This window comes from Balaenoptera musculus, chromosome 12, assembly GCF_009873245.2.
Source record: "Balaenoptera musculus isolate JJ_BM4_2016_0621 chromosome 12, mBalMus1.pri.v3, whole genome shotgun sequence".
Classification (NCBI taxonomy): Eukaryota; Metazoa; Chordata; class Mammalia; order Artiodactyla; family Balaenopteridae; genus Balaenoptera; species Balaenoptera musculus.
Window position 1 is genome coordinate 55,201,410 of NC_045796.1, and position 26,347 is coordinate 55,227,756.

Consider the following 26,347-nt stretch of genomic DNA (forward strand, 5'->3'; position numbering starts at 1 on the left):
AACGTGTGTGTGTGTGTGTGTGTGTGTGTGTATGTATTTCTAGGATCTCTCTGACACCTCTTCCAACTACTTTCAGTGAAAAGTATTCTAAAATTTTCTGTCTGCACAAAGACTTATTCTGATAAGTATGTGTGAATTAATGATTATCTTTAGTATTTCCAATTCCACTGTTAAATATTCCACAAAGAACATTCTTTGCTGAAGAACGTTTATACATAATGTAACCTTAGGTTTGCTGCAGTTGTATGTGAACTAATTTACCTGCATTGAAATGATCTCTCTTATGTATGGTCTTAAAAATAAATTATTTTGTCTTTATTTTAATAGGAACAACTTTTCAACCTAATAGCAACTCCTATGTAAATCCTGATCACTTGAACTATTTCCGGTTTGCTGGACAGATCTTGGGATTAGCTCTGAACCATAGGCAGCTGGTGAACATTTACTTCACGAGATCATTCTACAAGCACATTCTTGGTATGGCTCCATTGTTATTTCCTTAGGCATTTATTTAAAGTGTTTTTCTTATAGGCTTTAGCGAAAATTAAGTAGATAAATGGTGGCATTTTGGGTGAATAATTTTTATTTTGATTGGAGACAGTCTGTGTATGTAAGGCATTTGGGGGCCTGAGGGAAAGAAAAAAATAACCTACATTTTTGATTAAAAAAAGTTTTTTTTTTCCATTTTAGTGTGTGTATGTTTATGCTAAAAATGCATTTTAATATCAATATACTTAAGAGAATTGGCACTTTTTAAAGTTTATAATAAGTTCCTGAATAGCTGTTTCAAAGAAAGGTTACATTGTAGAAATGTAAGCTTAAATTTACAGACTTCCAAATTCAGGAATTAACATTCATTTAAATCATGCTGTGAATTGGATTATATTTTGCAGTTTTACAGAGTATCTGTAGAGGGCAGTATTTCACCATTAAACAGATAAGGAAAGGCAGAAACATTTAGAATATAACTGCTGTATGTTTGCATTTTTAGGTATTCCTGTGAATTACCAAGATGTGGCATCCATTGATCCAGAATATGCCAAAAATTTGCAGTGGATTTTAGATAATGATATTAGTGATTTGGGTCTAGAACTAACTTTTTCTGTTGAGACTGATGTGTTTGGAGCAATGGAAGAGGTGCCTTTGAAACCTGGGGGTGGAAGTATTCTTGTAACACAAAATAACAAAGTAAGTATTTGAATTTTTACCTTAGCCATTGTTTGTAACTTAGCCCTGATAGTTTGCTAATTACTCTAAAGTCTCCTGGCACTAGCCAGGAAAACTTTTACTGTTAGAGTTTTGTAACATTTATAACAGATAAAATATTTAAATTAACTAAACCATCAAATACCAGACTTCGAATTATAAAGGATCATTTCATTGTTGTGTTAGATATGCTGAGGCAGTTCCTGAAGCAGCCTAGAGCATAGTTCAGTTGATTGTGTAAGTTGGGCATCAGCATATCAAAACATTTGATTAGAAATATAAACCTACATCAATATCATATTTGCACTAGATCACTATTTCATGTTTTAGAAGTACGATATTAAGAGTTCCAATAGAGAGAAGAAATCCCAGTGTTTAAACTTTGTACATACATACTTTTGGGATGCAGTAAATTCTACGGGACCTCTGAACTTGATTTTTTTTTTAACTTTATAACTTGATTCTTTTTATTTATTATTATATCTCCTGTTTGTACATATTTTCTAAAAACTTGGTGCATGTTTTAAATTACACTGTTGAAAGTTATATTACTTTAATATATAATACAGCTTTATTTTATGTTTTGATAGATTATGTAGGAAATTGGGAGTCAGAAAATCTGGTTTTGGAATTCCAGTTCTATCACTTACCAGTAGCAACTTCTGGTAAAACAGGACTAAAACCTTTTTCCTTTCCTTTCATTGGATTATAATTCCAAGACAGCTTCAGAATCTTCTAACTTAAAAAATAATGTCCACTGAATCATTTTGTAGACTAGAGATATAGTAAAATGTAGTTTTGTTTTTTTTTTTAAAGGCCAAAAGACTTGGCCGTGTTTTAACCTCTTTGAGCCTCAGTTTTCTATTCTGTGTGCTTGGGATAACAATGCCTCCCATACAGAATTGGTACCAGCATTTTGTAAACTGAAAAACACAACACAAAAGTTAGTTTTTATTGGATAGTTTTCTATAAAAATAGGTTCCTAGGTTTCACATATCTATAGGAATGAAGACCTAAATTAAGCTACGTAATTTTACCTTTTGAAACTTAGATACTATACATATTTAAAAAAAATAGAAATTTAGTTTTTGAATATAAAATCAGGACCTGAGTTTTTGTACATTTATACTTAGTAAAGTTTTAGTCTACCCTCTCATTTTACACATGAGGACGCTGAAGCCTGAAGAGTTAATGGTAAAGCTGGGGCCAAAACCCAGGTCTCCTAGTTTCAAGTCTAAGGTTCTTCATCCTGTTAGTAAAAGTAATCACACTGAGGTAGATCTTACTTGATTTAATATAATGAGTCACGTTAAAGTCTAGAAGATTAAAATAGTAAAATGCTTAAAATAATTTTTTGAATCTATATGAACTTGCCAGTGAATGGAAATTTTTAAAAAATCTTCTAATTATTAGATTGTCCACCTCATAGTGCATTTATTATTTTATTTTACAATGGATACCTCCTCTCAATTAGGGGTAATGAAGTCATAAAATCTTCATTATAAGCAAGTGATTGCTTTTCATGAGAGAATTTCATACATGATTCCTATCTGTGAATACACTCTCTGGTGATTGGATTTGTCACTCCTCTCAGATATATTTTATATGAAAAGTGGAAAGGCTCATTCAATTCAAAGGCTCTACAATTGCATGGTAGATAGCTATATTTATACTTGTATCTCCTAACACCCTCCCTTCCATATGACATGATTTTTGTTTAGATTTTTAAAATACGTATTTTATTCTTTTGCATTTGTGTTTTTGTATTAAAATCTAGAAAGAAGGAAGATATTTAATAAATAATAACAAATAAGAATACACTTACATTGAGGCTTGATCGTGAGTCTAGCATGAGGCTGGAATATTGCTGTAACATTAAAGAGCTTGGAAGTTTTGTTTCTAAATTTCGCACATTTTTATTTAACTATATTATTGACATTGTTTTGTTAATGACAGGCTAACTTTGATGATGAGGTTCAGTAATATAGAGGTAAAAGCAGGATCTCAATCACTAATATGTTAATTCTGAGCTTTTGTTTTTCTAATACAAACATTTCTCACAATAAAATAAGCCTCTCATTTTTCTAGTATTACCAGTAAGGGTCAAGTGTAATTGTATATCAAATTGTTGAGGCTTAAGCATTTAATGTTTGTGCAATAAGCAACCTGAGTTTTTAAAATTAAAAATCTTTAAAAACATACTAACATTTTAAATTGATCACTTGATTTAGAATTGTTAAATTATTCAATTTACAAATAAAATTTTCAAACCATGTTCTTTAGAGGTGTTGTTATATTTTAACATACATTTCTGTCATGAACTTTTTCTGTTACTCTAGGGTCAGCCTTTTACTTACTTAACTTTAGGTATAAAGTTATAATTGTCACATTTGGAATCAACTTCAGAATTTCTAAGCATATTGAAGCTTAAATGACTTGCCAAGCGTGTTAGTAAGAAAAAGTCGATATAAGCTAATCTCCACATGGGGGAGTCATTTATTCCTAAGTTTTATTGAAAGGCTTTGGTAATTATAGACTGAAACCAAATAGATAAAATACCTTTGTTTAAAAAGAAGTATATTAATAAATACAAGTAATGTAGGCAGAACAGTATATATTAGTTCCATATTTGAAATAAAATTCTCTTTTAAATTTAATTTTATATCTGTCAATGATTTGTTTTAAAATCTAGAGGAAAAAATAAGATCACTTGGTTTCACTTTGGAAAATGGCTGAATTACCAGGAGCTGCATATTTACATTTAAATAGTATTTTCAGCATTTTAAAAAGTTTTGCTTTAACTTTTCACTTTCACTTTTAAATTCTTGACCAAAGATAAAATTGTGGAACCATAAAACCTTCAGTTAGGAGTGACGTATTTTTGCTAGACCTTCAGTTCTAGCTCTTAGTACTGAAGAGTAAGCTCGGTGGCTTTTAAGTGTTAACAACACTTTTACCATACTAATCATAAAGTTCATTAAGGCTGGGAGAGAACAAAATGGGGTGAGATGGGACAGGATATCAGGGAATGGAGGAGGTGGCATGGAAGTTGAGTTATAGAGGAGAAGCATTAAGTGGTCAGATAGGAGTAAGAAAGGGGAGAAGGAAATGTTCTGGGCTTATAGAAGGGCACAGAGATGGCAGAGCATGGTATGTTTGGGGAACCACGGGTAGGTCAGAGTTGTAGATCTTAGCTTAGATTGCAAAGTAAATGAGTGGGAAAAGATGAGGTGGGGGAGGTAGACAGGGACCAAATTCTGAAAGACTTTGCATCCACAATTAGAAATTTGAAAATTATTCTGAAGGCTTAGGGATGATTGCAGATGCTGTAGAGGGCACTGACATGATTGAATTTCTGTTTTTTAAGGAAAACAACACCAATCTCAGCTTGGAGTGTGAAGAATGGGTTGAAATGGGGCAATATTGGAGTCAGGGCAACTGATAGGTGATTGGGGAGCATGCATGAGTGATTTTATAAGACAGTGGCAGTGAGGATGGAGAAAATGAGACAGCTTTTGAGGATGTAGAATTTATAGAACATGGTAATTAGCTGTTTGGGAAGGTGAAAAAGAAGAAGGACTCCAGGATGAGCCACTTAGGTGGATGGGCTCCAGAATGATGGGCGGTGGTGTCATTCTCCTAGTCATCAACCTCATCCCATAGTTGTGTTCTCTAGTGATGATAATAGCCACTGCCTATTGAGTACTTTGTGTATATTTCATTTATTCGAGTTGAGTTGTGGTCTTTGTGCATTTCTCATTTACTATAACAGCCTTTTGAGATAGTTATTTCTATTCATTCAGTGTGGAAACAGCTTTAATAATAAAAGCGTCTTACATTTATTAAGTGTTTATAATGTGCTAGGCACTGTTAAAAGTGCTTTATGTGTATTAACTTACACTTAAACAATCCTATGAGGTATAGATACCCCTTTCTACAGGTGAGGAAACTGAAGCATAGAGAGGTTAAGTAGCTTTCCTCCAAATCACAAGGCTAATAAGTGGTGGATTTGAATCCAGACAGTCTATAAATTTCAAGCCTGAGCTTGTAACTACGACACTATATTTCTTTAGAATATAGACAGTTAAATAACTGTCTAAGGGCTCAAAATTGGTAACTGGTAGACCCTCAGTTTAAATCGAGGTCTGTATGGTTGTGTAACTGCTGGGCCTCTCATTTACTAAGGCAGTGAATATGAACAAGGTAGCAAATACAAATTTAGTGTGTTTTCCAAATTTATGGTTAGCAAAGGGCAAGGATGGGGAGGGAGGGATAAATGAGGAGTTTGGGATTAACAGATACATACTACTATATATAAAATAGATAAACAACAAGGACCTACTGTATAGCACAGGGAACTATACTCAATACTTGTAATACCCTATAATGGAAAAGAGTATGGAAAAGAATATATGTATACATATATATAACTGAATCACTTTGGTGTACATCTGAAACTAACAAAACATTGTAAATCAACTATACTTCAATTAAAAAATTTAGTATGTTTTCCTCCATTTCATTTTTATTTGGTTAATACCTTATATTTTATTGCTAGTTTAATTTGATTTATTTCACGTACAAGCACATTTGATGCCCATCCAAGTACAAAATAGGAGCTTGTCTATATAGATTATTGACTTAAAGTGGATTCCTATGTGTATCTTCAGAAAAGTATACTATGAGAGATCTTTTTATTACTCTGAAAACTTTTAAAACAGTTTAGGTCTAAGGTTCTCCATATTGAGTATTTTTAGATTGGGTTTTAAATTATCTTTAGTATCTTTTTGTCAGTGAAGGAGAACATACTTTTCTTTGCATTTTAGTTGGTATATTCTAAAAATTCACTTTAACAATCACCAAATCCTTGTAATGGTAACCTGAAGAGTCACTATTTTCAATGACTGAATTTGTTCCATGGAAACTGATGTAATAGGATTTTTATCAGACTATCAATCTTTATAACTAATTAGTGACCTTAAAAATAAGAATATATTGGTAAAGGATAAATTATTGGAAAATGTTACATTGTAAAAGTGTGCCTCTCTTTTTTCTTATATCTACTTATTCCTGCAGAAGAAATCTGGTATCCTTTGAGTTTTCAGTGGAGAAATTTTCAATGAAAACTCTTACATACCAGAGCAATAATAATCAAGTGGATAAGCCCAGGAAAGAAGCTTTTATTACTAAAGGATTTATATTCAAACAGTGAATTATGCCAGTCATAATGCCATTTAAACTGTTAATTTAAAAGTAAAAATAACTATTTCAAACAGTTTTACAAGTATGTCCAAGTTTATCAGCTTACTTGGGATAAGAACATTTTGCTTTCACTATTAGAAGTTAACTATTAGTTAAGTAAACATGGTTTTTATATGTGTGTGTGTATATATATATATATATATATATCAAGAAATCGTGAAAAAAATTTTCAAGAAGAAAAATAGCTTCAAAAAAAAGGTGTCAATTTTCAACGTTACCACCACTCCTCGTAAGAAGACATAATTTAGATTCAAAGCCTGAAACGAAGTTAAAATTTTAAGGAAGATTTCCAAGGGGTGATACTATTCATTGCACACATTCAGAAGACTAGGAGATAATTAAAACAAAATGTTTCTGTAACTAGACATGCAGTTTAACTGGAACGTAATATCTGAAAGTTGAATCTCAATTTTAGTGTTTTTATTTTTCCCTTGGCACTTATTCTTTGCTTACCTATCTTATATCAGTTATGAGGCTCAGAGGTTGAGCTAGGAAAAAGTTGCTAAGGCTCTTTTTTATTTTGTTATCTCTGTGCTGAGGCTTTCTAAGTTGAAAGCTTTCTGTAAACATAACTATTTCACCAGAACAGGTACTAACTCAGATTCTTTAGTTAATTCTCCAGTTTACTTTTGTGGCATCTGGTATTATCTTATGCCCTCAAAGAATTAACAGTACAACTCAGGTGGGAGCACGTATGCATTTATTGGGGATAAAAATACCCCCCACACCCAAGTTATATCATGTCTTTAAATACCTTAGAATGAAGTGGGATTTTAGGTTTCCTTTATATTTAATATTTATTTGAGCAACTCTTTATGCCAGTGTTTTGTGGACTGATTGTCATCTACATGTTGACTGTTTCCTTAGAGCATTTAAGGTATTTGATGTAGTTACTCAAGGGCATGAAGTGTGTGGGTGAGTCCCTTGGATGCCTTCGTAGGTGGTGGGAATGCAACCAGTGTATTTCTGTACAGTATGAACTGTCAGAATGTTAGTGTATGATAACAGTGGATGTTCGTAGTAATAATTGTGTCATCAAGAACATGTTAATGTGTGTTATTCTCTCTGAGGATGTGCTCTTTAAGGAGGCAGGGAAACATTTTAGAAGCAGCTGGATTTAGATTTTTTCTCTTAAACACAGTTGTCTTTCAACTACCTGGAAAACTCTTACTTTACTAAACAACTCAGGAGAATTTGTGATGGCTAGGATTTTATTTTACTGAGAAATAATTTAGACCAAGATTTGTCCATATTTAAATTAACTTAATATGGAGACTGGTATCTGGAGGAGCTGATTTTTCACAAATTGATATCCAATAACTGTGGGCCAGAGCTACAAAAATAAATGTGGGAAATAATATTAGAGGGGACATTAGTATACTTGTGAAATTAATTTTTAAAAATAGAATGTATGAGGAAGTAATAGGAATTAATTGATAGAAAAGAGTGTGTACTATTCTGATAAATATGGAATACAATGGCAAACTAAAATAAAGTGTACTTGAGCAGTTCATGCTTCATAATTTGAGGTCTTGAATAATTATTAGTGAATAGTACCTTAAGATTATAAAAGCAAAACATCTTGAGAGAAATACTTAATTATTAATGAATGAATGGAGCAGAAAAATTTTAGTATGTTCATTAAGCAGTTTAGTTAGAACAGACATCAGTTAAAAGATAATCATGTGTTAATGCTGAAATCATTGCTGGTTATTACTTGGAAGTGTGTTATATATATTATTATTTTTTTTTTTTTGAATTTTTTTTTTAAATTAATTAATTAATTAATTAATTTTTGGGGCTGTGTTTGGTCTTCGTTTCTGTGCGAGGGCTTTCTCTAGTTGCGGCAAGCGGGGGCCACTCTTCATCGCGGTGCGCGGGCCTCTCACTATCGCGGCCTCTCTTGTTGAGGAGCACAGGCTCCAGACGCGCAGGCTCAGTAGTTGTGGCTCAGGGGCCCAGTTGCTCCGCGGCATGTGGGATCTTCCCAGACCAGGGCTCGAACCCGTGTCCCCTGCATTGGCAGGCAGATTCTCAACCACTGCGCCACCAAGGAAGCCCTATATATATTATTTTTTTAGATTGGATCCTGAAAATTTAGTTTGTGTTTCTGTTTGATTGTTTGGCACACATTTCTATTTCCCTCTCTCTGGTAACTACCTGGATGTAACTTGTAGAAACTGATTAATTCCTGTACAATGGAGAAAACCTTTGGGCGGTTGGGAGTGGGATTTGGGGTGGGAGTAGATTGAATAGCAGAGACGGTAGCTTTCCCTGTGCCAGATTGCAGAAGGAGCCGTGCAGGGTTTGGGGAGAGCTGTGAGTAATCCATTGTGACAATTCTGTAGGTCTGAGATGTATGGAGAATTCATAGCCGGAATCATGTATAACTTGCTGGCTCAGTGCCTGTCGTTTTTTTGGCGGGGGGAACAGAGCATCAGATTAGTGCCAAAAAAAAAAAAAAATATTAAAGGAAGGGGCCTAAAATAGGTTTTCTCCCTCTGTGTTTAGAGCATTTGTTCCTGGGAGGTGAGACCTATATACAGCATATTGCTTTTAACTCTCAAAGTTTCACTTAGATGTAATTTAAAATATATGAATAATAACAATGGTAGGGTTTATATACAGAGAGTGATGATAATTCATTTTGTTTGAGCCAAAATACATTTTTTATTGCTAGTTAAATTTTAAATGACACTGTTCTCGATGATGATGATGTGTATTTTAAAAGAACATGTGAAAAAAAAAAAAAGAAAATGTGTGAAAATAAGTTACCTTAACTCAGAATCAAATAGGCTACACTTAAATGAGTCTTTTTATCAAGTTCTAAGTGTGTTTTAAATGAATTTGTAGAACGTATGCATTCATCACATTATTTGTTGAACACTTACAAAGTGACAGCCTCTTTTTTAAGAGCTGAGGATATATACTGGTAAACAAAACAGAGCCCCTGCTTGCAGAGAGATTACAGTCTAATAAGAGATTTCAGTCAGAGAAACCAGGAAGTATACAGACACGGAGGCCTGAGCAAGCTTGTGTTTGGGGGATAGCATGAGGGAGCAAAGGGGAAAGTGGAAGGAAATGAGATGAGAGAGCAAGGCAGAGGCTGGGTCATTTAGGGCCTTATGGACTAGGAAAGGAGTTTGGACTTCACTCCAAGGGTCATAGGAAGTCATTGTAGGGTTTTGAGAAGGAGGGTTATGTGATCTGAATTATATGTAAAAAATATATACGTATTTTTAAAAAGTCACTCTGGTGTGGAGAAGAAGCAGTAACAGAGGCAAACAGAGGCAGCAGTGACACCAGATGTTGCAGTAACCCAGGTGAGAGATGATGACAGCTTGGACCAAGGTGCTAAAAGTGGAGGTGGTGAGACAAGGTCTGACTGAGAATGTTTTTTCAGGTAGATCTGATAGCACTTGCTGATAGAGGGTGTGAGAGAAACCTGGGTGATTGATTCTTAGGATTTTGGCCTAAACAGCTTAGTGAATGGTAGATTACTGGTTTGCTGAGATGTATGAATATTTCTGCCAAATTAATTCTAAACCTTTACCTCTTAAATGAGAAATGATTATATCAATAGTATCTTAAGTACGTGAAATTAAAAAGAAATCATCACAGAAACTTTTTTTTTTTAATAGGCGGAGTATGTCCAGCTTGTCACTGAACTTCGAATGACAAGAGCCATTCAGCCTCAGATTAATGCTTTTTTACAGGGCTTTCATATGTTCATTCCACCTTCCCTCATACAACTTTTTGATGAATATGAATTGGTAAGGAAAAACATCAGTTCTTTTTTTAAAATTTTTATTTATTTACTTTTGGCTGCGTTGGGTCTCCGTTGCTGCGCGCGGGCTTTCTTTAGTTGCAGCGAGTGGGGGCTACTCTTTGTTGTGGTGCTCGGCCTTCTCATTGCGGTGGCTTCTTTTGTTACGGAGTGTGGACTCTAGGCGTGCAGGCTTCAGTAGTTGTGGCACACGGGCTCAGTAGTTGTGGCTCATGGGCTCTAGAGCACAGACTCAGTAGTTGTGGTGCACGGGCTTAGTTGCTCCGTGGCACGTGGGATCTTCCCGGACCAGGGCTTGAACCCATGTCCTCTGCGTTGGCAGGCGGATTCTTAACCACTGCACCACCAGGGAAGTCCCAAACATCAGTTCTTTTGTTGTTATGCAACACAACAACACAAAATTCCAATTGATGTAGTTTAGAAATAATTTTGGAGCACAATGATGAATGGAATAATGTAGAAGACATTATGGTTTAATGTTGATTTTTAGGGAGGTATAAGATTTGTGATTGTGCTTCTCTTAAGGTTAATAACCAGATTAGCAATTTCTTAATGTGGAATGGAGTGAGATGGTGATAAACAAAAATGGAATGTATTTCCAAAGTGTTCTACATGGGAGATGTTGAAGGCCAATCTTCCCAAAAGCAATATTCACATTATTTCTAAATTTTTTGTTTGGCTGTATGAGGTAAAGGATACTGATAGTAACTTCTTGTACCTCCAAAAAGAAAAATTGATTGAGGGATTTTCTTGTTGTATTTCTGTTATCTTATCCAGCTTCTTATTTCATCATGTATATAATTTTATAATTTTCCATTTTAACCATGTATGGAGTCCACTGTCTTTGCTGGCCCCTAGTCTCTAATGAATGTTTTGTTTTGCTTCTTTAATTTGCCTGCCCTTTACTGTGATCTAACAGGATGTCTGATTTTATATGGTTTATGTCTGCATTTTCCCCCATTTCCTTTTTTCTCTTTTATTTTTGGTAATAAATTATTTGCAAGCTCTTTGAGTTGTCTGACTCCTTAATAAAACCATAGAATATTTTAAATAGAGTACGGCTGCTTTCTTAGTTTGGAATAATTTTAGATTTGGAATAATAAATTTTAGATCAGTGGAAAAGTATCCTTTGGCTTTTATTCTGTCTCATAAAATTAGTTTCACCTTATGCCTTTCATTTTAATATATGAATAAGTACATTGGTGTGTACCGGTTAATTTTACATATGCCAGTATTTTCAATTTATCACTCATAGTATGTCTTAGTATAGTAGTAGACAAAATTTGCTAAATAATGTTGAAGTCCATGGTGACTTAGTTTCACTAAATGTCAGTTTTGAGGGTTTTTTGTTGTGTTTTTACGGTTAAGATGAATGGTTTTATTTAGCATAGACTTGTCTAGTTTTTGTATAACCATAAAAGTTACTATTTTTAGTATTTGAAAATGGAGGAGTACTTATGAATTGTTAAGCAGAAAATTACATTATTTTCTGGACCTATGTATAAAAAACAAATAGCAACAACACAAATAACTGACAAAAACTTTTTATTGAACTACAGTATACATGAGAAAAGTACATGCATCGTAAATGTATAGCTTGATGAATTTTCACAAACTGTATACACCCATGAAACAGCGCCCAGATCAAGAAACTGAGAAATCCTAACAACCCAGATCCCTCCCATGTCCTCTTGCAGTCACTCTCAACCCTCATGGGTATCCACTCTCCTTTCTAATAATATAGACTAGGTTACCTGTTTTTGAACTTAATGTAAATGGAATAATCACCTAGAATATATCTGACTTCTTTAGCACAGCTTTTTGTTTGTGAGAATCATATGTATTATTGCAAGCAGTTGTCATGTGTTCATTTTCATTGCTCTGTAGTACTTCATTGTGTCAATATACTTTTTTTTTGTCTTTTCTAGTCTTGATGAACATTTGGTGGGTAGTTTTCAGTTTCAGGCTATTCTGTAGATTATATATCTTGGAGTGGAATTGCTGGGATTTAGGGGGTGCATTTATTCCATTAGGGTAGATACTAGCAAGTAGTTTTCCAAAGTAGTATGTCAGTTTACACTCCCACCAACAGGTTACGAGAATTCTGGGTATTCTGCATCCTGAACAGCATTTGATATTTTTGTCTTTTTTATTTTTACCATTCTGGTGGAATAGTAGTGGTATTTCCTGGTGATTTCAATTTGTATTTCCCTGGTATTAAGTGTGGGATTGAGTGTGTATGTTTATTGGCCATTTGTATACTCTGTTTTTGAAGTGTTTATTCAAGTAATTTGTCCATTTTTCTGTTGTGTTTTCTGTTTTTTTTTTTTTTGTACACCGATTTGTAGGAATCTTTATATATTCTTTATAGGAGTCTTTGTTAGATATATGTATTATGAAGATCTTCTACTCTGGTGTCTTTTAACTAATAAAAGTTTTTAGTTTTAACGCAGTTCAGTTTATCACTTGTTTTTTCTCTTCCCTTTTTTTTTTTTTTAAATGAATGGAGCTTTTTGTGTCCTGTTTAAGAAATTGTTTCTTATTCCAAGGTCACAAAAGTGTTTTCCTGTATTTTCTTCTGAAAACTCTATTCCTTTGTCTTTTACATTTAGGTTTGCTACTGGTAAGTTTTTAATTGTGGTTCTTACATTAGAAGTTAGGTCAGGATTCCTAGTCTGTCTTCTACTCTGGCTTTACTAAGTTGAGCTGATTCAGATGGTGGGATTGTTTTGGAAGAGCAGTGTTGTTGGCATGACGCTTATTTATGCAGTGATGATAATTATTATTATTAAACACTTAGTATTTGCCAGGTACTTAATGTGTATTAACATTTAAAACCTTCACGTCAGACCCCTGAGGTAACTTATTATTCCCATTTTGCAGATGAGGAAAACTAGGCCAAAGAAGGTATGGGACTTGCTCATGTTCACAGAGTATGTGTTACAGCCAGACTGTGAACCCATGGTCTCTGACCACAGCCCAGTCTCTCTTCGTCAGTATTGCCTCTCAGCGGCGTGAACTATAAGTAGGACTTGGTTTTAGAACCTTTGGTGTGACTTTGTGTCTTTCGTAGGAAAGGGCTCTGCTACACTGGGATAGAAAACTTTTTTAAAAAGTTGGTGCAAACATCTAAGCTAGATGTTCATCAGAGTTAAAGGATACTGGTTAGATTCTAGAGTTTTAGTGAAAAGAAGGTATCCAGTAGCATCAGTGTCCTTAACTGGATTTGTATTCATCCATTTGTGGACAGAACGCAGTCTCAAGTCAAGAGATGATCATCAGGTTCAGAAATGGTGACAACATTTTGTGATTACTATGTCTATAACATTATTACAGTTGAGGGGTTCCTCAAATGTCTGGGGGACTGTCCTGCCATACTCTGCTGCTTATGAGTTTATCCATGGTGGTACCAGGATATTAAAACACTGAGTCATGTAAATTCTAGGTAAGCTAAGAGCTGTGAACACCTGCATGACTCAGTTTCTGACTATTAGTTGATGGGTTATATATGTTGTACCTAATTCCAACAGACCAATTCAGTTATTTTGTCACTTCCCTGGTGGTCCAGTGGTTAAGATTTTGCCTTCCAATGCAGGGGGTGCAGCTAAGATCCCACATGCCTCGGGGCCAAAAAAACAAAACATAAACAGAGGCAGTATTGTAACAAATTGAATAAAGACTTTAAAAATGGTCCACATCAAAAAAATCTTAAAATAAATAGGGGCTTCCCTGGTGGCACAGTAGTTAAGAGTCTGCCTGCCAATACAGGGGACACGGGTTCGAGCCCTGGTCTGGGAAAATCCCACATGCCGCGGAGCAGCTAAGCCCGCGCGCCACAACTACTGAAGCCCGCGCGCCCAGAGCCCATGTTCCACAGCAAGAGAAGCCACCACAATGAGAAGCCCGCACACTGCAGTGAAGAATAGCCCCTGCTCGCCGCAACTAGAGAAAAGCTCGCACGTAGCAACAAAGACCCAACACAGCCAAAAATAAATAAATATATAACTTTAAAATATATATATATTAAATAAATAAATAAATAAATTGATTGGGATTTAAAATCTTTTTGTTATATGCATATGTACTTGGTATTGTGGACTTCCCATTTCATCTGTTTTCAGTCAGTTTAATAACTTTTTTTGCCCAGGTGTTAAATGGGATAATAAAGATCTTTTGTCCTCTTCACAAAGTCATAACATATGATATTCATGAAATGCTTCAAATTTCTTGAGAGAATATCGTCTCATTTTTATTCACAATTATTAACAATGAAAGCATACTTAATATTATTAAAAGCTTATCTTCAGCCTAGAAGGGAAGAGGATTAAACTCATGGGTTGTAAGAAACATGTAACAATCATCCATATTCCTTTTGGCAGATCTGTGTCAGGGTACTGCCAGGGAACAGAATTTCCCCAGATAGTTCAAATAAAGAAACTTTAATGAAGGAACTTAAAGAGGCATGGGCAGGTTAAGAATAAACAAGATATGGTTGAGGCATCCAGAGAATAGCAACAGTGGAAAGCCTTTATCACCACTAGAATTGAAGACAAGTGGAGGAATTACTGTGAGGAGCCCAGTGAGAGCCTGAACCACCAGGGGCCACCAGGTGGCAGCTCTAGTTGAGGAGACATAGCTACTGCAAAGATGTACTGAAGAAGCAGGGAGGGAGCAGAAAATACTCTTACCTGCAGACTCCTGCCTGTTTCCCAGTGATGGAACCCAACCTGAAACCAACAGGCAAGAGAGCCAGTCTGCAGGGATCAGCCTCTTGGGGCACAGAATGTGCAAAGGAAGATGGAGAATGTATTTGGGGGTGATAAAATGCACCCTACCAGAATGCCTTCATCTAGTTAAAGTATTTTATAATACTATGGCAAGGAGGACTAAAACACACCCTAGACAGGCAGTTCTCAAACTTTTTGGTCTTAGGACCCCTTACAAGAAAAGAGTTTGTTTATGTGGTTTATAGTAATTGATACTTAACTGTATTTGAAATTCAAACAGAAATGTAAAGTATTTTATTAATTCACATAAAAATAACAATTCATTACATATTAACATAAATAAAACATTTAAGAAATTAAAACTGCATTTTCCAGAATAAAACAGAAATCGTGGGAAAAGTGGCATTGTTTTACATCTTCGCAAGTTTCTTTAACGTCTGGCTTAATAGGAGAAACTGGGTTCTCATATCTGTTTCTGCTTATAATCTGTTGTGATATGTTGCTTGGTTGAACTATATGGAGAAAATCCAGCCTCAGATAAGTTGGAAAAGGGAGAACCTTGCAGACTCCTTAAATAGATCCCAGAAACACCCAAGAGTTCTGAGACACAACCTTAGATTGACCTTCATTAGTATTTTTCAGAGCATACTCTATACTAGTCAGGTATATATTATGAGGAGTTGCTGTAGGAGAAGTGATTTTGAACCACATGGTATCTATCTCATCTAACAGCAATAACAAAGTCTGCTGTTCTGGCTTGTCGGTGTTAAGCTTAGGCTAGTTATTACCTCACTTTACTGTGTAAACACATCCAACTGTGAAATACGGGCCGATTCAGAGATTTGGGCAAGCCTTTTTCATGTTCTCTTTTCTTTTCGGGAACATGATGGTAAATACTTTTGCCATTATTAATTTCATTCTTAGTTATTGGATTGATATTTTGTTTGTTTGATGATCTTCCTGGAAAAAAGAAGGATACCAAAAGTCATTAGTAGGAAAATTGCATTTTTTTTTTCACCTTGGAGAAATTTGACTTCAAAGTTGGATTGGAATTATTCCAGAATAGAGTCCTTCAAGGCCTAAATCTGTTTTGGTTTTTTTAAAAATAATAACTATTTTTATTATAATAACTCCTTTTTTTTCTAGTGATTAGGGTTTCTTGATCTTTTCCATTGCTTAACCCAGATTTATTTAGGTCTTTGTTTTCACTTTCATACTGAGTACAGTATTTTTATAGAATTTAACAAATTCATAAAATATATATAAACCAAAGATAATAATGTTCACAAAATTATTGCACATATAAACTGTTGTGGCATATGTGTTTCTATATAAAGGTAAACTGTTATCTCATGTTTTAATTAAATTGTATCAGTGTAGAGATATCTCCATGTCTCACAATATTTGAGATTATTAGTATCAAGGGTTCTCTCTCAGGTAGTACTTGTTATTGATGACTTGCAGACACTGTTACAAAAATAAATCAGTTTTACATGGGATTAGTTTCTAATTAAGTCAAATTTACTATTTAAATGTAATCACTTTTTTTTTCCAGAGAAGATTAATGAAATATTTTTCTTCTTCCCCAAAGGAGCTACTGCTTTCTGGCATGCCAGAAATTGATGTGAATGATTGGATAAAAAATACTGAATACACAAGTGGCTATGAAAGAGAAGATCCAGTTATTCAGGTAAAGTCTCTCTAGAGCTTAGAATGAGGTTAAGTTTTGCTATTTAATCTTGTAAGCTTTTCAGCACTATTGGATGAAAACCTACATTAATTAACAAAGTTTAGTTTTTCCCTAAATCTTCTCATGGGAATTGCATATGAATGCTTTGTATGAAATCTTTTTTGATAAATGAGTTTCATGGAATAAAATATGCTTTATGAATATTGCATATTTCTCTGGTACTAAGAAGCCTGCAGTTGGTCTGAAATATGAGCTAAGTTTTTTATTGTTGTTTTTAGTGGTTCTGGGAAGTTGTGGAAGATATTACTGCAGAGGAGAGAGTTCTTCTGTTGCAGTTTGTTACTGGCAGGTAAGAAGTGTTTTTATGATAATGTGGAAAGAATTTAATAGACTCCATTTCTAATGGCTTAGACATAACTCAAAATGAATTATTACTCTGAATTATCAATTTCTCACCTCCTTTTCCATTTTTTTAGATATTAAAGGTTTATTTAGGCCTTAAAGTTAAAACATATAGTAGTGTTCAATGTATGTTTATTTAAGGTATAAAAGATAAACTGTTCCAATCAGGACTATCAGCATGTATATTATGTTTTATAATTTGGTAGTCTTTTCATTCTGCAGGTAAGTCAATGATAGTAGCCAACATTTGTTGCTGGGACAACATACACACACATGCACACAATACATAATAATACCCATACACAGCAGTTTTTCTCCAATTCTTATCAAACTTTAAAGTCTTAAGATTTGTGACCTGAAAAATAATTTGTGATACCACACTTTGAAAAGTCTACTTTTGGAACCAATTAAATATCATAGACATTAGAAAACTAGATGATTTAAACCTCTTTTTTGTTTGTTTGTTTGTTTTTTTGTTTTTTAATTTAAGTTTATTTATTTATTTATTTTTGGCTGTGTTGGATCTTCGTTTCTGTGCGAGGGCTTTCTCTAGTTGTGGCAAGCGGGGGCCACTCTTCATCGCGGTGTGCGGGCCTCTCACTATCGCGGCCTCTCTTGTTGCGGAGCACAGGCTCCAGACGCGCAGGCTCAGTAGTTGTGGCTCACGGGCCTAGTTGCTCCACAGCATGTGGGGTCTGCCCAGACCAGGGCTCGAACCCGTGTCCCCTGCATTGGCAGGCAGATTCTCAACCACTGCGCCACCAGGGAAGCCCTAAACCTCTTTTAACTTACAGTTCTGAAAGATGTAAAAGAAAAGGTTTGATTTTCATTCTTTTTTTTTTTAATTAATTAATTTATTTTTTATTTATTTATTTTTGGCTGCATTGGGTCTTCATTGCTGCGCATGGGCTTTCTCTAGTTGCGGTGAGCAGGAGCTACTCTTTGTTGCGGTGCGCGGGCTTCTCATTGCGGTGGCTTCTCTTGTTGCAGACCACAGGCTCTAGGCATGCAGGCTCAGTAGTTGCGGCTCACGGGCTCTAGAGCGCAGGCTCAGTAGATGTGGTGCACGGGCCTAGTTGCTCTGTGGCATGTGGGATCTTCCCGGACCAGGGCTCGAACCCATGTCCCCTGCAATGGCAGGCGGATTCTTAACCACTGCGCCACCAGGGAATTCCTGATTTTCATTCTTGATAACTTAGAATTTCATCTGTGTCCTTCTATTTATGAAAATATAGTTCAGTCATTCCATTATAAATGTACATAGTTCTTCTAAGAAAGTTGGAACACAGAAAATTAGAAGAAATAGAAAAACCATCACCTGCCAGCAATAAGCACTGTAAATAAACTGATGTATTTTTTCCTACCTGTTTTAAAAACATAGTGTGAATATATATCTCTTATATATATGTAATTTAAAGTCAACTGTTTTATTTTTAAAGTAGTTCATAACCATTATAGAAAATTTTGAAAATGGAGACTATAGATAGAAGAAAATGAAAATCCCATTAAGTAATTACACTATTTAGAGATAACACTATTAATATTTTGCTCTATTTTCTTAGTTTTTTAGGTATATAATTAGAAAAATATACACTATATACCTATATAATATATACTGTATACCTAATTTCAAAGAATAAATAAAACATGAATTATTCACAGATATAGACTAAAGATATGAAAGAAAATCTTGTCAGTTTTTTTTGGCTACTTAGTGCCAGGAAATACCTAGAGATTTGAGTAATTTAATAAAAAGTGTTAAACAAAAATTATTTTTTCTATGTAGGAAGGTTAGACAATTCAAATTTTTAAAAAATCACCTTTAATATCAGTCTCTGAATATAATCACTTAACATTTTGGTTATTCTTCCAGAATTTTTCTCATATATAAATTTTTATTTCTAAAAAACATTGTTCCTATTTTATAACTTTTGAATTTAGCAATGTATCATTAAAAATTGTTTCATTTATAGATCTAGTTTTTTAAATGGCTGTCTATTCTTCAGTCTGTGGACCTCCCTTAATTGATATTGTCCTTTATTGCTAAATTTTCCTGTTTATGAATAATGCTGAACAAATAAGGAATTCTTGTGCTTTATACACTTGCAGCCCAGTTTGATTATTTATAAATTATAAGATAAATGTAATATATAGGATATATAGGATAAAAATATAGGATAAATTCTTAGAAGGGAAATTTTTAGGTACAAAAGTATATAAATTTTTATAACCTTGAGACATTGTTCGTTTAACCTTCAGAAAGATATCAGTATTCACCTCAGCCTATTTCTTTTATTCTATCAATACAGGATGTAATCATTTTTATTTTCATAGTTTCATATATGTATACTTCGTGTGGTGTGGATTTCCTTTCTTTATTTTTTACACATTATTCTACCATCATTTTCAAAAATTTGGTTTTAAATGTTCTTTATATATAGGGATATTAACTCTGCAAATATCTTTTCCAGTTTATCATTTGCCTTTTAATTATATTAACTTAAACATACAGATTTCCCTGTAATTTAGATTATAAATTTAATTTATAAAAATTATATAATGAAAGTGCTAAATTAGGTTGCAAGTTGATTATCAGTACTTTCCTTATGTTTTTTTAAATAAATTCTTCCCTACTCCCAAGATTTTGTATATATATGTTTATCTACCTTTTTTTCTGTAACTTTTTTGTAGTTTCTGTTTTTACATACCAATTTTTAAGCCATCTGGACTTTATTTTGGTTTATGTTATAAGGCAGGGCTCTTTGATTATTTTTCTAAGCAGTTTATATTTAAACACCATTTACTAAATTATTATATTTTCCTTCATGATTCGGTTGGTATGAATCTTTAAGATGTAGGAAACAATTATTCAAGTTCTTTAGTACTAAAAATGTCTGTTAGATTGCTGCTCTTGTAGAATAAAAAACACTTCGATTAGTAATACACAGTACGTCTCCTGTGTCAATAGTACAGTCATAGTTAGCAATGCTGAAAAGAACTGCTCTGTTTGCTGTTTAATTGGTTGAGAAGTGTAGCTGCGAGTCCATTTAAACTGAGATGAAGGATGTGGGTAAAGAGTAGAAGCCAAGAGGGAGGAGATATGGGGATATATGTATATGTATAGCTGATTCACTTTGTTATAAAGCAGAAACTAACACATCATTGTAAAGCAATTATAAAGAGGTTAAAAAAAAAAAGAGTAGAAGCCAAGGAAGCTGAGGGGAAACTACACGGAGCTAAGCTTTATCTTCAGGTTGAAGAATCCACTTTTCAGCACTTAGTCTACATGGAGTCCTTGTTTTGAATTCAAACTAAGTCTTAAGTTCTTTTAAACCTTAACTTTCCTTTTACACTAGACCCAGTTATCAATAGGTATAGCATTTGCCATTCTAGACCTAGAGTGTGTGTGTTTTTTTTTTCCACTTTTTGGAAAATTCTATCATTTATATTTAGATTGTAAAATGTCTTTCTCTGTGTCCATAGTATAATTTCGAACAATCTTACTAAAGAGTCAAATGTGTTCCACTTGTAGAAGCAAGAATCTGTATCAACAGTAACTTTAAACTATTTTTATGGTGGTGACAATATTTTGTTTATCTACAAGGCTGTCTTAAATGTCTTACTCTTGTTTCATTATCTCTTAAGAATAATGAAAGTCAGACTTGATGATTTCTTTGTGTATAAAATAGAAATATTTCATTTTTATTAACTGTAATTTTACATTGTATAAGTCAGGTGTCATAATACTCAACCAAAGACCATTTATTTTTCTCATACACGCTTAAGCTTGCTGAGCCATAATCTTAGCTAAGATCCACTGGTTATTCAAGTATGGGGCCCAGTCATTGTAGTTTAGAGGAAGGAGGAGTAAGGTTTCAGAGATTGTTTGTGAATATCAGTTTACAGAATAATTTCAATTTAGATATGAAAATTGGGGGATCATCTGATTTTTTAAGCTTATTTTTCAAAATTTATTTATATGAAAGACATTAGGTCATTCTGTTATTGAAATACTGTGCTATAATTTGTGTAAGAATCAGTGTCAAGGCTCATCTTCTCACCTTGTCCTGGTGAAGTGGAATACTTGTTTTTAAAGTCTGCCTCTGTAGGAAATTGTAAACAGCTTGCCTTTTATTCCTTTTCATTTTTGGTCACCTTTGTTAATTTTTTAGGCAAAGGTAAATATGCAGAAAGTAATGTTTCAGTTTACAGACATATTCAGGTCTTTAGATATTCTTTTTCCCTAAGTAGGAATTGCTCATGTGTTAGTGTTTTGTTAGCAAGATGCAGGCATCCTTTTAACATTGACTTGGATTTCTAAAGTGAGCTTAGGCATTTCATCAATAAAGTGTTTAATAGCAACCAAACTACTTCCCAGCTAGAAAAGAAAAATGCTGGGAAGAGATCTATTTATATTGGATTGTTTTTTTTCCCTGTGATTGTAAACATATCATCTGTGATTTCAGACAGAAAATCCTGGTGCATTATTCGACAGTTTTTTTTAGTGTGTGTGGTAAAACATACTTAACATTAAACATTTTAATCATTTTTAAGTGTACAGTTCTGTGTACAGTCACATATTTGTGCAGCCATCACCACCATTCATCTCCTGAGCTTTTTATCTTTCTCAGTTGAAATTGTACCTATTAAACACTAACTTTCCATTTCCCCTACCCCCAGCTTCTGGCAACCACCGTTCTACTTTCTGTCTCTATGAATTTTATAATTTTTTTAATAGATTTATTTATTTTTATTTATTTATTTTTGGCTGTGTTGGGTCTTCGTTGCTGCTCGTGGGCTTTCTCTAGTTGCGTTGAGTGGGGGCTACTCTTCGTTGTGGTGCGCGTGCTTCTCACTGTGGTGGCTTCTCTTGCTGTGGAGCACGGGCTCTAGGCACACAGGTTTTAGGCGCACGGGCTTCAGTAGTTGTGGCATGTGGGCCCAGTAGTTGTGGCTTGTGGGCTCTAGAGTGCAGGCTCAGTAGTCTCAGTAGTTGTGGTGCACAAGCTTAGTTGCTTTGTGGCATGTGGGATCCTCCCAGACCAGGGCTCGAACCTGGGTCCCCTGCATTGGCAGGTGGATTCTTAACCACTGCGCCACCAGGGAAGTCCCTCTATGAATTTGATTACTTTAGGTCCCTTACGTAAGTGGAATCATACATTATTTGTCTTTTTGTGACTGGCTTATTTCACCTAGCATAATGTCCTCGAGATTCATCCATATTGTAGCGTATGTCAGAATTCCCTTCCTTTTAAAGGCTGAATAGTATTCCATTGTATGTGTTTACCACAGTTTGCTTATCCTTTCATCCATGGACAGTTGTTTGTGTTGAGTCCACTATTTGGCTATTGTGAGTAATGCTGCTATGAACATGGATGTACAGATATCTGTTTGAGTCTCTACTTTCTATTCTTTTGGATATTTACTGTAATTCTATGGTTAATTTTTTGAGAAACTGCAATAATGTTTTCTACAGTGGCTGTACAATTTTACATTTCCACCAGCAATTGCATAAGGGTTTCAATTTCTGCATGTCTTTTCCAATACTTGTTATTTTCTAGTGATCTTTTTTTTTTTTTAATAGTTATCTTAATGCCTATGAGGTGGTTATCTCAATGACGTTTTGATTTGCATTTCCCTAATGACAAGTGGTGTTGATTGAGCATCTTTTCGAATGCTTATAAGCCATTTGTGTATCTTCTTAGGAGAAATGTCTATTTGAGTCCTGTCCCTATTTTTTAACTTTTAAAAATTGTCCCTATTTTTTGTTGTTAAGTTGTAGGAGTTCTATATATTTTCTTGATATTAATTCCTTGTCATATTTATGATTTAAAAATATTTTCTCCTGTGGCTCACATTTTCACTCAGTTCATGGTGTCCTTTGGCACACGTTTTTAATTTTGATGATGTCTAATTTATTTTTCTTTTGTTGCCTGTGCCTTTGGTGTCATATCCAAGAAATCATTACCAAATCCAGTGTCATGAAGTTTTTCCCCTGTATTTTCTTCTAAGAATTTTATAGCTTTAGCTCTTCATTTAGGTCTTTGATTCATTTTGAGTTAACTTTTTGTATATGGTGTTAGGTAAGGGTCCAACTTCATTTTTTTGTAGTGGATATCCAGTTTTCTCAACACAATTTGTTGAAAAGACTGTCCTTTTTCCATTGGAGGTTCTTAGCACTCTTGTCAAAAATCATTTGGCCATATATTTAAGGGTTTATTTTGAGGTTCTCTGTTCCATTGGTCTATGTATCTGTCTTTATGCCAGTGCCACACTGTTTTGATGACTGCAGTTTTGTAGTTTTAAGTGTGGAAATTAGGAACTGTGAGACTTCTGAGTTTGTTCACCTTCCTGTGGTCTCACTATGTTAGGGGACATTTAAAAAAAATACAACCGATGTAAATCTCTGGAAAGAGAAGTGTAAATAGTTTTCTAGTTTTCCCACCATGTAAAACAATACAAAACAAAAACCCTTTGACTCTAGATATTTTTCACAGACAGGGAGATCATTTGGATAACATGTAAGAGCCTCTGTTGCTTGAATTAATCAAGTAAGCCATTTATTTATTCAGCAAATATTTAATGAACATCTACTAGATACTAGTCATTTTGCTAATTTGAAATATACCTGTTACCAAGATTTTCCTTGCATGATTACAACTTACTAAGATATGAACTCTTAGTTCCAGGGTCCCACATGGTGGATTTGCTAATATCATGGGTGGAAGTGGATTGCAAAACTTTACAATTGCTGCCGTGCCATATACTCCAAATCTTCTACCGACTTCAAGCACATGGTATGTTAAATTGGTTTATTTAAATGCATTGCAAATTGTTCTGATTAATTTTGAATGATCGAAGGTCTAACTACTGTATTGCTGCATTGAGAGGAAAATCTCAACAGTGATCTCTATTCAACATTTTGTAATCACTGATAAATAAATAGCTACATAGTTTCTTGCCTTCCCCTTTTTTGGTAGGGAAAATGTTTGAGGAAAATTACCTACCTCTACTCTAATTGAATATATATAGTTCAAGTATCACTAAAGTTACACTGTCATAAGTATCACTGAGTTACACCATCATTTCAAACTAAATTGCCCTATTGCTTATTTTTTTTAGGCTGAAGGGAACTTATTTTCTTCTACTACATTTGCATGCTAAAGGAAACTGCAATGCAGCAGGGTTTTGTTTTTTTTTTTCCTTTTTAAATACTACTTCAGGGTTTTCCAATTTGAATGCAAATTTAAGAGAGTGGTTTTACATTAATTTTGAGTAGTGTTTTCACTGCTAGACAAAACAATAAAAAATTTCAGAGATTTCTTAGTTAATAGTGGTATATTTTTCTTTTAAAGCATCAACATGCTCAAGTTACCTGAATACCCAAGTAAAGAAATACTCAAGGACAGGCTTCTTGTGGCACTACATTGTGGCAGCTATGGTTACACAATGGCATAATGAAGTCTGGAAAATTCATCTGACTGCTGATGCGCAATGCAGAGTCGCAGAAGTAATTTAGGAAACCGTCAACAGAAAAGCAGCCTAAATGCAGCCCATAGGCAGGGCTGATGTTTAAAATTCATAAAGGATCAGGTTTCCTTTCTTCCCCCTCTCTTTTCCCTTTTATGTTTTCTCAGTTTGTGATACAATTAGAAAATATAAATCACAGTAGTCTTCATTTTAAAAATGCTAATTGAAAATAGTAGAAACTGTCCTTTTTCATATTTCTTTAATCTTATCCAAGAGTGTGTTAAGGCAGAATCTTATTCTACATTCCATGTCTGCTATGTAACTGTTCTGTTAAAAAGGTGTTGTCTCTTTTATTTTTCTATATAGTAAATTATATTAGGACATCCAGCCTGGTATGTCCTATTGCATGTAAAGTGCCGTTTATATTTTGGAAAACTATTGTATAGAATGGACTAATTTACATTGTATATAAAGCCACAAATATGTATTTTCCCATATTGAATCTATATTGCAGTGATGTTTTCTAGCCTTTCAATATTTTAATATGTAAAGTTTAGACTGATGTGACTAATAAACAGCTGATGAAATGACATCTAATTTATATATTAAAGCTTATGCTATATTGTATGAATTATTTGCATCTTTCAGTGGTCAGTTTTTCACATACATATATTGTCTCAAAGTTTTTCTTATGCCTTATTTTAATTTATATTTTAGATAAAATTAAAATACGATATTTTACTGGGTTTCTTTTTGTTACTATTGTTTTATCTGTGAGCTCTAATGATACATTTGAAAACGTAATCTGATGTGCAGCTTACAATTTAAGTTTGTAATTTTTCCTTAAATTTGCTTTTTATTATTAGAATGTTGAGTTCAAGTGATGTATACGTAATACAAAGCAGTGGGTTTTTTAATTTTAGGGTGTCTTTGAAAAGACACAGTTGAGTAGTTACAGCATACCTTTTAGGGGAAGTAGGAACACTCAGACATTTAAAAATACTAATAGGGGAATTTGTAATGTTTAGGACCTTGCCTTTGGAAACTAAAAATAGATTATCCAGTGGCATCATTATTGGTAAAATGACTCTTATATGCATATTTTCTCATATGAGCAGCCACTGTATTTGTCACTGACAAATGTAGACAATGTATATGTCAATATAGGCAAATATGTATTGTATATACATGTATATAGGCATATACGTTGAAAGCTTTGCTAAGTCATAAAACTTCTTTAATACATGTTTTTTGGTCCTCTTGTTATTGTGTGTGTTTTTTTTTAATATTAAGAAAACATCTCTCAACAGATTACATTAAAAACTAAGAAATCTTTTAAAATTACTATTAGCCCTAAAATTAGGATTCAGATGCATTATTTACACCAAATGAAGCTGATAATTTTTAAAATGTTGGTTTTTGAAATTTAATTGTACAAGAGGTCATTGCCTTCTAACTTCAGATAGGTAACTGATTTATTTAATATTACATTGCTTATAATTTTAGTATTTACAAACATTTATTTCTGTTTATAATCATACATTGGCTTTGTCAGATTGGTCCTTTTGCAAGTATTTATGGAGAGGAGATAATAAAACATTAAAAATCTCATGGTTTTATATCCATGAATATGAATATTTTTTTATATAGAGCTAGCAATTTTAGGGTTTATTCTTTTATATTATCTTTAGTTTCTAAACTATAAGAATTTAGCTAATATAGAAAGATTTTATATGGATTAAAAATCCTATTTAAACTAGAGGCAGCAAGTCTTTTTAATTTATTCTATTCCCACAATTTCTT

At 33.8% G+C, this 26,347-nt stretch overlaps 1 protein-coding gene across 4 annotated transcripts in view; it reads left to right on the plus strand.

Annotated features, from left to right (window-relative positions):
* The window catches only part of HACE1 (HECT domain and ankyrin repeat containing E3 ubiquitin protein ligase 1), a 93,947-nt gene extending 68,137 nt beyond the window's left edge, over positions 1-25,810 (plus strand). For 2 of the 4 annotated variants that reach the window (XM_036871901.1, XM_036871900.1), the window contains exons 12-18: positions 328-477; positions 992-1,188; positions 10,110-10,241; positions 16,574-16,672; positions 16,951-17,021; positions 23,758-23,871; positions 24,430-25,810. In XM_036871901.1, the coding sequence (XP_036727796.1) occupies positions 328-477; positions 992-1,188; positions 10,110-10,241; positions 16,574-16,672; positions 16,951-17,021; positions 23,758-23,871; positions 24,430-24,532 (866 nt within the window). In that variant the 3' untranslated portion in view covers positions 24,533-25,810. The remainder of the gene's footprint in view (positions 1-327; positions 478-991; positions 1,189-10,109; positions 10,242-16,573; positions 16,673-16,950; positions 17,022-23,757; positions 23,872-24,429) is intronic. The other 2 variants (XM_036871897.1, XM_036871898.1) reach the window with 2 other exon arrangements.
* The last annotated feature ends 537 nt before the right edge of the window (positions 25,811-26,347 follow it).